Source organism: Schistocerca cancellata, chromosome 5 (genome assembly GCF_023864275.1).
Source record: "Schistocerca cancellata isolate TAMUIC-IGC-003103 chromosome 5, iqSchCanc2.1, whole genome shotgun sequence".
In the NCBI taxonomy this organism is placed as follows: Eukaryota; Metazoa; Arthropoda; class Insecta; order Orthoptera; family Acrididae; genus Schistocerca; species Schistocerca cancellata.
The window spans coordinates 413,830,607-413,848,180 of record NC_064630.1 but is presented as its reverse complement, the minus strand read 5'-3'; the positions used below and the strand labels follow the sequence as shown (position 1 = coordinate 413,848,180).

Sequence of the window (17,574 nt, the reverse complement as noted above, 5' to 3'; positions counted from 1 at the left end):
CAAAGAGGGTGCATGCAGGTTGGTTGGTTGGTTGATTGGTTTGAGGGATAAAGGGACCAAACTACAAGGTCATCAGTCCCTTGTTCCTCATGCAAACAAGGCTCAGGGTAAAGCAAATCCGTAAGTACGGTTGGGAAAGTAAAAGGGGGAAAAGGAATGTGGAACCCCACTTAAAAAGAAAATGAATGGCATGAACAAAAAACCGGGGAAGACATACACCATAAGGAAAAGTAGAAAAAGGCATTAAAACCATAGTACAGATGTTCTGGGCTGGCTGATCACAAAATAAAAGATGATGAGCCAACCACTCTGCAACACTTTAAAATGTTCACCACAAAAAGGCAAGGCGAGATGAATACACATAGGGAAAAGATGAACACAAAGACGAATGAATGCAAGCAAAGGGTGACAGATTTAAAAGGGAGGGAGGGTGGAGGCCCCAGAAAGAAGGACAAACACCTGCCCTTAGATGGTACGATAAAAAAACCCTTCATGAATAAAACTTAAAACTAAATCTGCTGTTGAGGCATTGTCACGCAACACCCAGGGTAAGGTGCTGGGAAGATTAAAAGTCCATCGTAGAGCAGCTAAAAGTGGGCAGTCAAGCAAGATGTGCACGACAGTCAAAAGGGAGCCACAGCGACACCGAGGTGGGTCCTCATGATGGATAAGGTAGCCATGTGTTAGCCACGAATGGCCAATGCGGAGCTGACAAAGGGCAACTGATTCCCTGCGAGTGGCTCACACGGATGACCACCACACATTCGTCATCTCCTTGATAGCACAGAGTTCATTTGGTGTGCTCAGGTTGCGCCATTCAGTGTCCCAAATTGCGAAAACTTTGCGGTGGAAGACTGCTCGCAAATCGGTCTCCGGGTGGCCAATGTCTAGAGATGGTTTATTGGTGTCCTGTTTGGCCAGACGGCCAACATGTTCATTGCCCGGTGTCCCGACATGGCCTGGGGTCCAAATGAAGGTCACTGAGTGTCCACTCCTGTAGAGGGCATGAAGAGACTCCTGGATTAACAGTACCAAAGGATGCCTAGCGATGCACTGGTCGAGGGCTTGTAGGCTGCTTAAGGAGTCACTACAAATGAAGGACTCACCAGAGCAGGAGTGGATATGTTCAAGAGCATGATAGATGGCAACCAGCTCTGCAGAGAATACGCTACAGCCAACCAGTAAGGAGTGTTGTTCTGTATGGTCAATGTGAGCGTATGCGAAGCCAACAAGACCGTTGACCACTGATCCATCAGTGTAGATGATGTCTGAGCACCCAAACTCGCCAAGAACAGAGAGAAAATTCTGGCGGAGGACGTCAGGTGGGACTGAGCCTTTGGGGCCAAGCAATAGGTCCAGCCAAAGCTGTGGCCGAGGTATGGACCATGGAGGGGTACGGAAGCGAGTCTGCAGGAAAGGTGGGGGGGGAGGGGGGCGGGAGCGTCGAGGTCATGAAGAAGTGACCAGACACGGACAGTGAAGGGATTCCCAATTCTGGGCCACCGTTGCAGGAGATGGACCGCAGTGTTGGGGAAAAGAAGATGGTGCTTTGAGTGGCAGGGTGAACCATGCATGTGTGCAGTATAGTTTGTGACTAATTGAGTAAAATTTGCCGCTGGAGCCGCGATGGAGGAACACCAGCTTCTACAAGGAGGCTGTTCACAGGGCTAGATCGAAAGGCTCCAGTAGTGAGGCGAACTCCACAGTGGTGGACACAGTCTAGGAGACTCGGTACAGAAGGGGCAGCTGAACCATACACCACGCTTCCGTAATCAACACAGGACTGTACAATGGCTTGGTACAGCCGCAGTAGTGTACGACGTTCAGCACCCCCAGTCGGTATGGCTCAGGCATCAAAGTAGATTAAGATGCCGCCAGCACTTAGCTGATAAATAAGGGGAAGCCAACTTAAGCGGGCATCAAACACCAGCCCCAGAAAGCAGTAAGTCTCCACTACATCTAGTAGTTGGTCATCGAGGGAAAGTTGTGGATGGGGACGGACGGCTCGATGACGACAGAAGTGCATCTCTCAAGTTTTGGCGGCTGAAAACTGGAAGCCTTGATTGAGGGCTCATGACTGTGCCTTCTGTATAGCTCCTTGCAGATGGCGTTCAGCTACAACAGTAGAAGAGGAGCAGAAAGAAATTAAAAAAATTGTCAGTGTATAGGAGGGGAGAGACTGACGATCCTACTACTAGTGCAAGACCATTGACGGCAATTAGAAAGAGTGGGATGCTCAGGACAAAGTCCTGTGGGACCCCATTCTCTTGTGTATGGGGTGCACTATGGGAAGCACCAATGCAAACTCTGAAAATGCGGTACGATAAAAAGTTCTGTATAAAAATCAGGAGTGGGCCCCGAAGACCCCACTCATGCAGAGTACTGAGAATGTGGTGTCGCCAAGTGGTATTGTAGGCCTTTGTGAGGTCGAAAGAGACTGCGATAAGGTGTGGTTGCCAGGAAATGGCTGACCGAATGGCAGACTCCAGGTACACCAAGTTGTCGATGGTGGAGTGTCCTTGGCAAAAACTGCACCGAGACGGAGCCAGGAGGTCCCGAGACTCAAGGAGCCAACACAATCGCTGGCTCATCATACTTTCCAACAGCTTGCCAAGACATTGGTGAAGCTGATGGGGCGATAGCACTCAACATCTTGTGGGTTCTTTCTGGACTTTAGCACCGGAATGATGACACTTTCCCTCCATTGTGATGGGAATTCGCCTTTGCTCCAAACGCTGTTGAAGACAGCCAGGAGGCGGGGTTGGGAATCTGGTGACAGATGTTTCAGCATTTGCTAATGGATGTGATCTGGGCCAGGTGATGTGTCAGGACATTCGGCAAGGGCACTAAGGAATTCCCACTCACTAAAAGGAGCGTTGTAAGGCTCAGGGTGGAGTGGAGCAAAAGAGAGGCGGTGTCACTCCACCCTCTGAGGAGACTAAAAGTGGGATGGTAATTCGCTGATGCAGAGATGCGAGAATAATGCACAGCAAGATGTTCTGAAATTACGTCGGGATCGGCAGATACAGTTCCATTTGAGGAAACGCCCGGTACTCTTGCTTGGTTCTGGTAGCCATAAAGTTGGCGGAGCTTGGTCCAAACCTGAGAGAAGGAGGTTCCTGTTCCAGTGGTGGAGACACAGCATGCCCAACACTCCTGCTTCTTTTGTTTGATGAGGAGGCGAGCCTGTGCTCAGAGCCATTTGAAAGCAATGATGTCCTCCAGGGAGGGGGGGGGGGCGCTTATGTCGTTGGAGGGCCCGCCTATGGTCTCTAATGGCTGCAGCGATTTCAGGTGACCACCAAGGTACTGACTTCTGCCAGGCGCAACTGGAGGATTGAGGGATTGCTGATTCAGCTGCGGTGACAATGGTATCAGTGACGAGATGGATCACTTCATCGATGGCAACATGCGACGGATATACTATGTTGGTAGAGGATGTAAAGGTGTTCCAGTCAGCCTTGGGAAGAACCCACCTGGGCAGGCATTGAGATGAGGGACATTGCAGTAGGGACAGGAAAAGTGGAAAGTCGTCACTACCACGCAAGTCGTCATGTGCTCTCCAGTACATAGAAGGGCGGAGACCAGGACTGCATACTGATAGATCAATGACCGAATATGTTTCATGTGCCACACTGCAATGTGTGGAGGCACCTGTGTTAAGGAGGCAAAGGTCAAGGTGAGTAAGGAGGTCCTCAACAACTTTGCCACCGCCATTAACCTTGGCTCCACCCAATAAAGTGTTATGGGCGTTAAAATCACCCAGAAGGAGAAAAGGTTGGGGCAGTTGCAAAATGAGTGCAGCCAAAATATGGGGTGGTGCTTTACCATCTGGAAGGAGGTAGATGTTACGGATAGTAATTTCCTGAGGTGTCCTTACCCTGACAGCAACAGCTTCTAATGGTGTTTGAAGGGGCACAGGTTCACTACAGACAGAGGTAAGGACGAAAATACATACGCCACCTGACTGTCACAGGCAGGACGGTTTCTGTAGTACCACTGGTAGCCACACAGGGCGGGGGTCCGCATAGCGTGAAACCAGGTCCCCTGAAGGACAATGCAAAAGGCAGGTGTACTGCTTAAGAGTTGACATAACTCAGCCAGGTGGGAGAAAAAACCGCAGCAGTTCCACTAGAGAATGATGCTTCTGTCATGTGGGGCAGCATGGACTGACCAAGGATGCAAATTAGGCCTCAGCAGCACCTACCACCACTTGCTGAGTATTGGCGAGATCCAGGTCCTCAGGGGATGCCAGAATCTCCACCTCATCCTCAGATGCAGAGCCGTGGGGAGAATGCTGGTATAGGGGGCACAGGAGGCTCCTGTTCCTTAGCGGACTTTTTCTTTGAAGTTTTGTCCTCTCGGCACTCCTCAGGGGCCTGCTGGGTGGGCTTCTCAGAAGTAGCTACAGGGGCAGACGAAGATCTTTAAGCCCTTCGACCAGCAGCCAGTGGCTCTTTCAGCCACTTGCTGGTGTCCACTGCACCACGGGGAGGGGGAGGGGGGGGGGAATTGTGGAAGGTAGAGTCCCAAGGGACCCCTTCCGCAGGAGAGGACCTGGAGCAGGAGCAGCGGGAGGGGGGCTGGATGGGGGGGGGGGGGGGGGGTGGACCAGTGTCCCCGGCTTTTTGGGGGGCAATGCTCCTAAAGTAGAAGCTCTGGGAGTATCAGAAGAAGCCTTTCCCCCAGTCAACTGGAGGGGGGAAGAAAAAGGGCGGCCCTGAGGGCTGACAGGAGCAGCCTTAGATGGTGGGCAGAACAGCGTCTTCGATGGCGACGCTGTCACGGCAGTGGCATAAGAAAAGACCATGGGAACAGGGTGTAGCCTTTAAAATTTTAATTTAGCCTCACGGTAAGATAGCCTGTCCAGGGTCTTGTACTCCATTATTTTACACTCCTTTTGGAGTATTGGCAGTCTGACAAGCAGGGGGAGTGAGGCTGTCTACAGTTCACACAGGTGGGAGGAGGCGCACATTGAGTATTCGGGTGAAGCGAACATCCGCAATCTCTACATGTGGCACTGGAAGGGCACTGGGAGGACATATGCCCAAATTTCCAACATGTAAAGCACCGCATAAGGGGAGGGACATAGTGTTTGACATCACAGCGTTACACCATCAACTTGACCCTTTCAGGTAATGAATCACCGTTGAAGGCAAAGATGAAGGCACCGTTGGCAACCCTATTGTCTTTTGGTCCCATGTATATGCACCGGACGAAATGAACACCCCCATCATTCTAAATTAGCATGTAACTGATCATTGGAATGTAACAGGATGTCGCGATGAAAAATAATGCCCTGGACCATATTGAGGCTTTTGTGGGGAGTGACCAAAACAGGGGTATCACCCAGCTTGTCACAGGTAAGTAATCCCATGGACTGGGTTGGAGATGCCGCCTGAATCAAAACCGACCCACTGCACATTTTGGATAGCGCTGTTGCTTCCCCAAACTTATCTTCCAGGTGCCCAACAAAAAACAGAGGCTTGGTTTCCAGAAAGGTGTACCCATCAGTTCTACTGCAAACTAGATAACGTGGTGAATAAGGATCCTGTCGCTCTGAAGCCCTACATTCCTCCCAAGGTGTGGCCAGGGAGGAAACTATTTGGGGGTCATACTTCTGCACATTTAAGTGAGAGAGACTACTGGCAGCTGGCCACCAGCAAGAGAACATGTGCCATGCTTCACTGAGTGTCATCCATCCTGATGCCACCCACTCCGACCAGGGACTGTCCACCCAGCCACAGCAAAGACCACCTGGCAGGATGGCCTTTGCCAGGAGTCCCAATGCCCCAGGGAGATAGGCATCTACTCCTTGGCATGTGTGTGGAGGTAGCAGCTCAGGCACCAGCAGTGCAATCCCTGTGTAGTCAGGGGGCTACCATCAAGAGGGTTACATGACAACCCCACCACAACGGACTGGCTACTGTGCCGGATTTCGGGTGTCTAATATCCATTTGTATCGTGAGGATGAAGATGGAAGCACACAATGGAGAGAATGTATGCTACCCAGAACACACTGCAGCCAAAATGGCCAGAAGCTCGGTGCAAGTCCAACTCCATGACCCTATCTAGTGTGCCAGACCATAAGGCAAGATGGATTTATGATGCATCACGTAAGGCGTCCTTCCCCAAACGGTACATACTAACAGAAAATTTTGAAAAGTAGAGGTCAAACCCCTTAGAGAACAATCACATTAACGCCGAAATGTTTGAGACTCCTTTAAGTCACCTCTTACGACAGGCAGGAATACCGCGGGCCTATTCTTACCCCGAACCCACAGGGCGGGGGGGGGGGGGGGGGGGGGGGGGGGCGGCATGCAGGAGCCCAATGGACCTAGCTGCTGCCATCAGGGTAGCCAAAGAGCTTGAAGAGAGACACAGTGATGGGAGTAGAGGGTAAAAGAAATATGTTACCTATTAATGTAATGTGTTACAGATGTGGATGTTTCAGCGACATTCTGAGGCAGCGTCACCAATCACAATGAACAAAATGTTAAGTGGCTGGGCATCAAGAGCAGGTCTGTAAGAGTAAGATGTAAAATGGACAAGGACAAGGGTATCGTCATTGAACACCAATGGGAACTCAATCTGCTGGATGGCATTCCCAGTATGTTTCCATGCTTACAGAAATGTATGCAAAGATAGAGCGTTTATTAATTTTTATAGTAGATGTTAGAGAGTATTAGTTATTGTTAGACACAGGGGCTCATGTGTCTGTCAAGTCTGGATCTCTTGGGTAAAAGGCAGTTGAAACCTCCACATTCTAGGTTATAAGAGGCAGGGAATAATCATTATGAATCGCTTGGCTCAGCAAAGTTAGGTTTTTAAGTTGAAGCAAATCACATCCAAAAGAGTATGGAAGTTCTGCCCCATGGGGGTGAAGGGTGCTACGAGATCCTGAAGTTAGGTTTCCTAAATAAAAATCATGCAAAAATTGATTTTCAGCAGCACACAGTGGAACTCTGGGGTTTTGTTCCCCTTGGGGGAAACTGCTGTCAGTGACACACTGCGACAGGTTCATGCCTCACAAGGAACAAACCTATTAAACTGCATGCAAAGACATTATGACTCAATTAGTGAAAAAAGATCTCGGAAGGTACAGGGAAATTAGTTTGGATGAACCTAAGAATGGAACTATTCGACATATTTTTTGTGGTAGAACCACTAAACAGTAATGGTGAATTAGCCATATCACAATGGTTTACAAACAGGAGTGGAGTTTGTGTAGAGGAAGTAGACAGTAAGAGGATATTTCCCACCCCTGGCAACAATTTTGGATTTGATGACATGGATTTGGCAAAACTGTCGTTAGTTTTGAGGTTCTATATAAACGTTATCTAGACAGGTGAAGCTTTGACCTTAGCCATGATGAAGCCACCAGTGCTTACATGATAAAGCTGAGCATTTAAAGGGATGAATTACCAGATTACCACATAGTTCAATGGGTTTTGGTAACAGGCTCATTACCAAGAAGGTTAAGACAAATATGCTCATTACACAGTATCAGGGGGTCATACCAAGTGGATGAAATGATATCACCAAAAGGGTAATTCAAAAGGTTACGTCTTTCCTACAAAAGTCTCCACGAGCAGTTACACCATGAGGCAGATTTAGTAGCAAGCACACTGCAGTGTTTTACCAGAAGGTGACTGGACATGGGGTATGTTGTTGAAAGCAGTACTCGGGACCACAGATAATGACAATATCTGAGAACTGGTGGACACTCTGGAACAGGTGAGGGGAATAGTGGATAGTAACAAAGCAATAAGTGTGTGGCACACTACACAACTGGCAAATTAGAAGCAGGGCATACTGAACAATGCTCGTGCTGTATAGGAAGTAATGGAGAAATGAACGGGTTATGAGAGAGCGGCTGTTGGTGTGATGAATTCTGGAACACAGCATTGTATAGATCAGGTTAAAATTTTTAGACACAAGGGTAATTGTAGTGAGGTTCTTGTAGTCATTAGCTGTCACCATAGTGGATGAATGAGTAAAGTGGTTGCAAAAGACCATACATCATGTGGTGCATGGACAATCCCCACATTTTTACCTCCCGAGCAATTTTTAGCTGGCCTATGGGAGGTCCAGAAGGAAATATCAACTGAATTAGAGTTCACAACACCATTGCATGAAAAGATCCTGTCATATCACATTGCAGCGATCGGAATCAGCACTGATCATGCTTGTTTGTATGTGCTGGTACACTTTCTGATGGCAAGTGCCAATGCATGGTACAAATATTCTACATTCCACCTTTACACAGTAAAATTGGAAAATCTAGGGAAATATACATAAATAAGAGTGAAAGATGAATGATGTTCGTTTCCAAGGAGGCTGGGAGTTTCATGTTAATGTCTGTGGATGAGCTTCTTCACTGTCAGAGAGAGGGAATGTGGATCATCATAGGGCTGACCCAGGTAGTCCAGGCCAAACTCCAAGGCATGCAAGATCAGGTATTTTTAGGCAAAACGGGGAACAATGCACACGCTATATCCAAGTGCTCCCAGGTTATTACCAAAGGGCAGGCATGCACTGGACCTATTACAAGTAGGAATCTGCAGTGTTTGTTGCTAATTGTTCTAAATGAGATAGCCCTAGTGGCATGATACAATTAGACCAACAAGGTATTAGGTTGTTAATTAACGACAACTTTGGAGATCACAAACTGATACCACCATTGTGAATGTGACACAGCCTTCATTGTACTGGTCACAGAAACCACTGGAAGTCCTCCCAGTCCAGAACTTGACCTATCTCACCGACACCTTGAAACTCTACTTAATCCACTTGCTCAATGAGCTTGAAGCAACTCAGAAAGTATGCATTACTGTTGGGCATTTTCCTCAGTATACATCCAACAGTAGCGCTATGATTGACACAATGAATTCATAATGATTATTGTCTCAATTTCTGGACCTTTGTGTTACTGAGTCTACTTTGTGCAACTCACATCTGTTTTAAGCAGAAAATATCCACCCATGCGAACTTCCAGTGCATCAGTTGTCAGTGGACTGAGTTCACCTTGGAAAATAGTAATTAGGAAGTAAAAATTAACTAAGCAATCAGCTACTGAATCTTACAGTTTAAGCTGAATTAGTGCAACAAAGCAGACAATGTTCTGTACATATTTGTTGAACCGTAATGTGTTTGCCAAGCCTCTTCCAGATTCCCATGATCTGCGATCTGGTGGCCAGGTCTCCCAGAGAGGGGAGGTATGTTATGCCACAGCTGTTGTACTTGACATGGCTAAAGAAAAGTGAAGGCACATCCCACGAGTTAATACAAGAAGCACCATGGAAACAGCTCTGACAGGAAGCTGCCCTGGTGTGGTTATATCAGGGGATATCTGCTAATACTGCAAGTATTGCTGCCACCACATCAGGGCAGTTACCACACACCCAAGCCCTGACAGTGAAGCCGGAGCAGCAGTCATTGACACAGCATAAAGGCAAAAGCCAATGTGGCATTGGCAGCTCAATTGGCACACAACCAAGTTCTGACTGTTGTGACTTACATATGGGGAACAATGTCATGGCAAGACATGGATACTACTCATTTTAGACAGGTAGCTCTACTCTCCAGCTGCCAGCGATGTTCGCTGTATTCGTGAATGCTATTTCCACGAGGGATGTCATCTAACCATGTGAGACCAGTCCTCCACATCACACCACTGTAGTAACATCTAGGGTGGTTTACTGCAGGCATCCTGACCACAGCCTAGCTCCGCCACCCAGTGTGCAGGTTGTCCATTGTTCTCTACACTTTTGTTACACAAGCAACTGAAATTAGAGACTGCATATATTCCCACAATGTTTCAAGTAATGCTGAAGTGAATATTAATTCATGTTACCCTTTCCATTTTTCTCTAAACGGTTTTATATACCCTGCAACTACTTCCGATCTTATGCCAACCACTTCACATCGGAGTAGCAGTTGCACCAAATGTCTTTAATTATTTATTGCATGTACTACAATCTCTGTCTTCCCCTACAATTCTTATCCTCTACAGTTCCCTCTAGAACCCCTCACACCTTAACAGATGTTTTATAACCCTGTCCCTCCTTGTCAGTGTTCTCCGTACGTTATGTTCCTTATAAATTCTGTGGAAACCCACCTCATTACTTATCCTATCAGTCCATCTACTATTTCAACACCATTTTAAAGCACCACAGCTGAAATGATTTGATTCTCTTCTTGCCTGGTTTTTCCTCTGTGCATGACTTGCTCCCATGCAATGCTATGATACATTCTCAGAAATTAATAAAAGGCTGATGTTTGACACTAGTAGAGTTCATTTAGCCAGACATTCCCTTATGTATATATAAATACATCAGTGACTACATCCAACAGTAGAGAAAGGTATTTACATATTTTTGAGAATTTTATATTACAAGTTTGGTGATATCAGCAATATTTTCAAACTACATGGTAATCAAGAAACTATGGTTACACTAATATCACCTTAATTACTTCTATATGACTTTGTTCACTTTTTATCAACTCTGTGAATGTTTCTTGTTATTCCCTCATTTGCACATTATTTGTTTCCTTTAAGCATCATTTTCCAAATGCAGCAATGGAAACTACCTTGGCTGTCTGCATACTACCGCATTCTACATCATTACAAATAAATTATCTAACTGAACTAAACTAACTATGATGCGTTTAGTGAATGATTCTCTCTTCTGACACCTGTGTCTGTCTATAACAAAACATGTTGTGCAAGCACCATATACTATTTTTGTGCTTAATTCTCTCTCTCTTTTTACATATTTTCTGTCTGTCTATATGGAACTATAGCTCTGGATGTATACTTTTGACAAGTAAAACAGAAAAAGTACAAACTACCAGGATCTGTGAAATGATCACTCAAAGTGGACATAGAACATACATCATAAATAATTAGAAGGAAGTATGCATCACTCACAATGACAGACCTCGTGTCACACTAAATATTGTGTTGTTTCAGAATAACAAAAAAAGGTACACAGAACACAAAGATGAAACACATTTTTCCTTTTGCATTTTTTTTCTCCTGTATAGATGATAAACTCTTAGCACGCAGGACATATTACAAGAAATGAAAATTCTGTCTGAAAGGTGTGTTACCTGGGCTGTCCTGCACAGTGTCAAAGTGACAATTCATCAACAAGCTGTGACGACTTCCACTGTTAGGTCCAACTTTAACAATAATATTTTGTACATTTCTGTAAACATTAGTCATCCCATCCAGAAATGAAAGGGGGAATGCTCCACTTGTCTTCTGAAGGTCAAGCCAGATTTTATGAGAGGACTTTGCGTCTTTAATGATTTTGTTGATTCTTGTTGCTAAACACCGAACAGCAAGCACTTCATTTTCATAGCTCCCTGTTGGTCTTGGACCAATGCTTGTGAGATTGACTAAATCTTTCATGGCTCTTTCAGATATGAATCTTCTAGGATGTGTGGCAGCATCTTCTTCCATAAGTGGTGTTGGTAACTGTTTTTCCAGATAAGTGATGAGCAAACACAGGACTAGTAGAAGAGCTAATACTATGACTAGATGTGAAGTTGGTGTTGGTAGCAGGTACTTATTGTTCCGAGTTCGAGTCCCATGGTGCTGTGGTAGGAAATCACGATTGTGATTCCTTACGCGCTGTCTGACCATCTGATCATTCTGGAAAAAAATAAATAAATAAAATAAAAATAAAAACTTAGTTAATTTGGGCGAATGTATCATTTACAAGCAAACAAAACTGACAAAAAAAAATTTTAAAGCATAGCCTTTGCATCAGTGAGATCTTCACTGAAGCTGTGAAGACCAATATTAAAGATAATTTTACAGAAATGCAAGGTGTTACAGCCAATATATTATTCTATTTCAGTTAAAATGTTGAAATTTGTCACTTTAACTGAACATATTTCAATGAAAACAGAACTGTACAAAATTAATAGAAAGTAGTTATTACAAAATTTCATGGGCAAAGTGTAGGATTTTCCTAATTTTTATTTCTTCCCATCTATTTCCCTGCTAAGTAAATATAAATAGTTAAGTGTTAACGTGAGAGTATGCAAGAACTGTGCTTGCTGAAAATTTGTACCCTAAAGGTTTTTGTCTCTGAATAACATTTCTTCTATACACAAAACCTCACAGAAAGAAATACTCAAGCACAGCAAATATACAATAGTTCACTCAGAATATCACGTCAGTTAATAAAGATAATTAGTGGACACCAGCACATTGAAAGTTTCAAACATCCCAGACAGTTCACACTGCAAAGTGGTAAAGGAAAACTTAAGCTTAAAACTATGTACTGCTACATGGTAAACACTACACAAAGCTAAAGGTTCAGAGAGTAACTTCCAAGAGCAGATCGGAAAGATATAAAAAAACTGTAGCCCATATTGAGCACTGCTTTGGGTCAGTAAGAATGTGGTAAGAAATTGCTAACAGTGACCAAAAACCAACCACCCTCTTGACCCCTCTCATTTTCAACAAGTAATGAGGAAGACCTATATCAGGACGGTTGGACAAGTAACTGAACACAATTAGTAGCTAAGAGGAGCATACTACCTTAATACTGTACAAGCTTGCACCTGAAATTCTCAATAATTACAACACATTTTCACTATAATGTTTCACTCCACAGTGTGGTGAATATTTTTGTTAAGCTTCCTGGCAACAGAACTACATGTTGAATTGTGACTCAAACATGGGTCTATTGCTTCCATGGGAAGCCATTCTGTGCACAGTTATGAGTCATGCCTGTATAGCTCAGAAGGTAAGAGCATTACCCACTAACAGTAAGCCACCAAGATATTGATCTAGTCTATCAGAAGAGTTTTAATAAATCAGGAAGTCTCATTCCAATACATTTGCAGCATAAAAAAGAATAGCAGACAAAAATTAAATACTGAATGTTACTTTCACAACTGTAACAGTGATTTACAGGGAGGACAGAACAGGATCAAGTGTGATTTCTCAGATGTTTTGTCGAGATGTTGAAATTGCACGACGAATATCTCAGACATGGTACCTCTTAATATCCAGGACACTGAACTAATCTGTAAATGTGATTATATTAATTTTCCACACAGCATATCCTTCCTGCTTTATGTTATAATATTTTAACACTCATTTATCTTTACTTGTGAAACACCATTCCATCTTCAGGCACAATGGGAATTCTACATGGCCAGTTCTAAATTCCCATAAACTACAGTATATGCTCCTGCAGCAATCTTTAACATTTGTTGTCATTCCTCTGAACAATTCATTTCACTCAACGGAAAGTATTAACACTATCTGCCCCAGCCCACTGTCAAAATGGCCAAAAAGTGAAGGCAGATCATCATAGGATACCAACATTCAGAGTTAATGTCAGTTTATATTAGATAAAGACCATCAAATTTATTAACTTGTTACATCTAACGACTGCTTGAAAGATGGTATGGAGGGCATGGAATGGAACACGGGAGGAGGTGAGGTGGCAAATGACTATCACATTAAAATCAAAACAAATTTCCTACTAGTGATTACACACTACACACATTGGGAATTTTAGAACATTGTAAATGAGTAGAGTATTTAAATGAATTTCGTTGTTAATGCTATTTGTCTTTATTACAAACTATTTTTTTTTTTTGCACACAGCGATGTGGAAGACTAATATGTAAATGTATGACAACCGTTGATTTGCTCAAGGATCTATGGAATAACAAGTGAAACATCCATGATTAATTCATTAGGCATCAGAAGTAGTTATATTCTGAGATTTGGATATTCATATCTATGATAACCATGCAGAGCACTCTTCATTCTCACATACCACAGAATTTTGTTTTGTTTATACGGACTGTGTTGAATATTTAAATGTCAAGAGTATTGTTCTGGTAAGCAGACTATCCCCATCAGCTTCATTTTAATTTTACTATTGTTCATGATGTGGCTATCTGGTTCCATGTTAAAATGCAGATATCTTACAGCTGATTGAGTTCTTAGGACAAAAGAAGCAATAACCACATAGGTCTCCAATTGTGGTAATAAGGCAAAATCACATGGATCAAGCACAGGACAACAAGGAGGATTTCAAGAAGCTAGTTGCAGTTAACAACTGGTAAAAGCTTCTAACCTATAAAGTGGTGTGATGTGCAAAAAACCAACAACTGACTCCTATTCTGACTGTACAGTTTCAAGTGTCCATGTGATTTAAGTCAAGGATTATTTTGATTACTATTTATCAATTACAGCTGTGTGGCATGTGGCTCCATTGTTGTGGGGGGAAAAGTTGTAATTATCATCAAATAATTTAGCCAACAGAGGCAAATTATCATCAAATAGCCATTCCGTATTTCAATACAGACTATATCGTTATTTTAAAAATGTCAGTCACCTGTCGCTTGTTAAAAAGTAAGCATGTCTGCAAATTATATTAGGAGAGGGGGGGGGGGGGGGGAGGGGGCGCAACAAACTGTACCTCCCACCACAACCAGAACCTCAATCCTCACCTTCTTTCGTCCGGTGTTAACCGACTAATCTTATGAAGTCCCCCCACCACCTTTTTCTGTATATGAAGGCTAATTTCAGGATTAGGTGTAGGGATTTTGATACAGTTTTCACTTACAGATAGACTAATTCATGGGGAAGTTTTTTGTATTTAAGCCTAATTTATTACCACTATGCCACACAAATTGTTCGGTTGTAGGTACTTAGTCTGAATCTTACATGGGTTGATAGTCTCTTATGAACTAAATGGTTAACTGTTATTGGAAAACAGAGTGCAAGATGGTCCCTACCATGTACGGACTGTTCTAATGAAGCATGGAGGCAGCTCCTAGTGCGCACCCCAGAGTACTCTCACTTTCATGCTAATGCTTAAGGGTCCACTTCGCACTTATAAAAACAAGACATCTGTCATGATGCACAACACATTTACACTTAAAACCAGGGCCAGGAGCAAACCATGCCACCACACAGGGTGAGAGGCTTTTGGCAGCGGCAAAATATTAAGATTTTATATGGTTCCAAAAGGATGAATCAAACGACAATGACAGGTTGTAAAGATGAAGATGTGTGAGAATAAGTTGGAAATACAAATCATTAATAAAATCTCATGTTTTACTGGAGACTGTCTAAGGTATTGTGAAACAGATTGACGAAGTAAGCACTGGGGTTGGTCACCTTTGTTAAATCTTAAAATAAGAAGGATCGCAACTGGGAGTCTTTCACCTGTTTCTACCATTCACCTACATAGCACATGAAATGTACCTGTGTCAGCTTGACAGCCTCTACAAAGCGAGAAACTACCTAATAAACCAAGATAAATTTCAACATATGATGGCCTGATAGTTCCTTAAATACCTCTAGGGTTATTGCTGAGAAAAACACTTTGTAATAAATAGAGGAAAAATAAAACTATGCACTTACCGTGATGTCAGTCTTTTAAATTCGACATTTTAAATTTAGACTTTGTGTTTAAGGGGTATTATCTCCCACCCACCACTACCTCTCCTTTGGATCTGCCAGAAGTTACCTCTTCTTATCACAGTCCTTTAAATTAATTTTTGACCTCTGTAACTTCTTCATTTTCCCTCATTGCCTTTTTTTATCTCGGCGTTAAAGCGGGAATCAATAAATATTTAAGATAATGCGGAAAAAACCTGCCAAATCTTTTTTTGGAGCTGAAGCAACTAAAATGCACTGCATGAACTGTTTATCCAGTATTATCGCATTTCATCCGGTTTACGTTTCAACAACTTTATTTAACGCTTAAGTATTGCTTTTCACACAATGAAGGAAAGTGCTTAAGTAGCTGCTTGTTTTGAGAAATAAATAATGGTCATGGCCTGTCGAAAAGCACACCTTCTCGATATCGGGCGCTTGAAAATTCCGCACGTGGCGGAAAAAACGTTTGAGCCAGTCCTGCTGAAAGCTGGTTAGTAAAAATACTGAACTGCCTGGCTAGGTATCCATCCAAGGCATGCCGATTTTCCCTCCCCAAATGATGCCCGTAAATTCCCATGTGGGGAAGTTTGGTCGCCAAGTTGCCAGTCTTTGCCCCTGACCTGCACTTTATGGATGAGGCCTGACAGTTCACTAAGTTCTTTTACACTTGTTTACAGTCCCCATGTTTCGACTTCCTGGACCTACAGAATTATGAAGGCGTTCTTACATGACCAAAAAGCTGCTACCGGCATTACATAATAGACGTACTTTATTCTGAATCTAGCTTCAACGTAACTGGCATCACCTGGAAGACCTGAACATCGAATTTGATCTGTAAAAACATATCACAACACTGTATTCGTTACATCATCAGATACATAAACATGTGTTAAATTGAGTGTGACTATGTAGCACGATTATATGTACAGTATTGTGAAGGGAGGACAAGGGTGACAACTGTACATATACAGGGTTGTTGTTCATCATCATCATCATCATCATCATCATCATCATCATCATCATCATCATCATCATCATCATCATCATCATCATCATCATCATCATCCAGAGGGTGGCCAGAAGCCCTACATGTCACCACCCCGTACCTCCAGGAGGGAATTAGTGTATCCCAGCTGTCCGCGTCTAGTGTAAGTTGTGAAATAGTGCGAATTTTTTAACATGTCTGCAAGTCGTGTAACAGAGGTGAGCCACAGGGACCAGCCAGGTATTCACCTACGGTGATGTGGAAAACCGCCTAAAAACCACATCCAGGCTCGCCAGCATACCGGCCCTCGTCGTTAATCCGCTGGGCGGATTCGATCCGGGGCCAGGGGGCCTATGCTGTAGCGAACCGAAATGTCAGTTCTTGCGCCAGCCGATGAGAAGCAATCTGCCTCAGATCCGCGCATGAGCACCGCAGCACCACAGCGGCACCAATTCTAACAGGCTAGCAGCCGACCCTGGCATGCCATTCTTCACAGTACCGAAAAGTGTGGTTAGAGTACGTAATACTGTTCAAATTTCCCTGACCATGGGCTTCCATTAATGCATAACAACGATAGAATATTGACTGTGTTTGGAAACTGTCGTAAATGTCACATTATGTCATTTTATTTTCATTCACATCGACGTCTTGTTTTGGATTTTACGTTTCGGAATATGAGTTAGGAATGGAGTGTAGTACCACACTGTACAAATACCTCTGTAGAAACACCCGAAAACTTCGTGATTTTTGTGCTTTTCGTCGTTCCTTACTTCAATTAGATGCATAGATGGAACGTACCTCCATGAATTTTGAAGGCAGTTTGTTTACTGCCATACGCGTTCCGCTTTCTTTATTCGTGATGCTTCACAAATAAAAGAAGCGAAACGCGTATGGGAATAAGCTGCCTTCAGTTAGTTGCATAGGCGGAATTCATCTCCATGAACCAGAAAAAGGGAGTGTCAAAGAAGAAGACGCATAGAATGTGGTTGTAGCTCGCTCCTAGAGATCCAAATGATGTAGTAGCCTACTTCCCTATATGATACATCAACAATATGGTTCACAAAAACAAAATTTAAGAGATCGTCTTTTCGAAAGCGTGTGGCGAGTGCAGCAATAGAAGTTCGTTGTAGTTCATAACATGCATCTGATGAATCAAAAT

The 17,574-nt window shown here is 43.6% G+C and overlaps 1 protein-coding gene across 2 annotated transcripts in view; it reads right to left on the bottom strand.

The window, feature by feature from the left end:
• The window catches only part of LOC126187590 (endoplasmic reticulum metallopeptidase 1-like), a 303,753-nt gene that overhangs the window by 49,711 nt on the left and 236,468 nt on the right, over nt 1–17,574 (bottom strand). For both annotated transcript variants that reach the window (XM_049928772.1, XM_049928773.1), the window contains one exon: nt 11,116–11,662. In XM_049928772.1, coding sequence (XP_049784729.1) covers nt 11,116–11,662 — 547 coding nt within the window. The remainder of the gene's footprint in view (nt 1–11,115; nt 11,663–17,574) is intronic.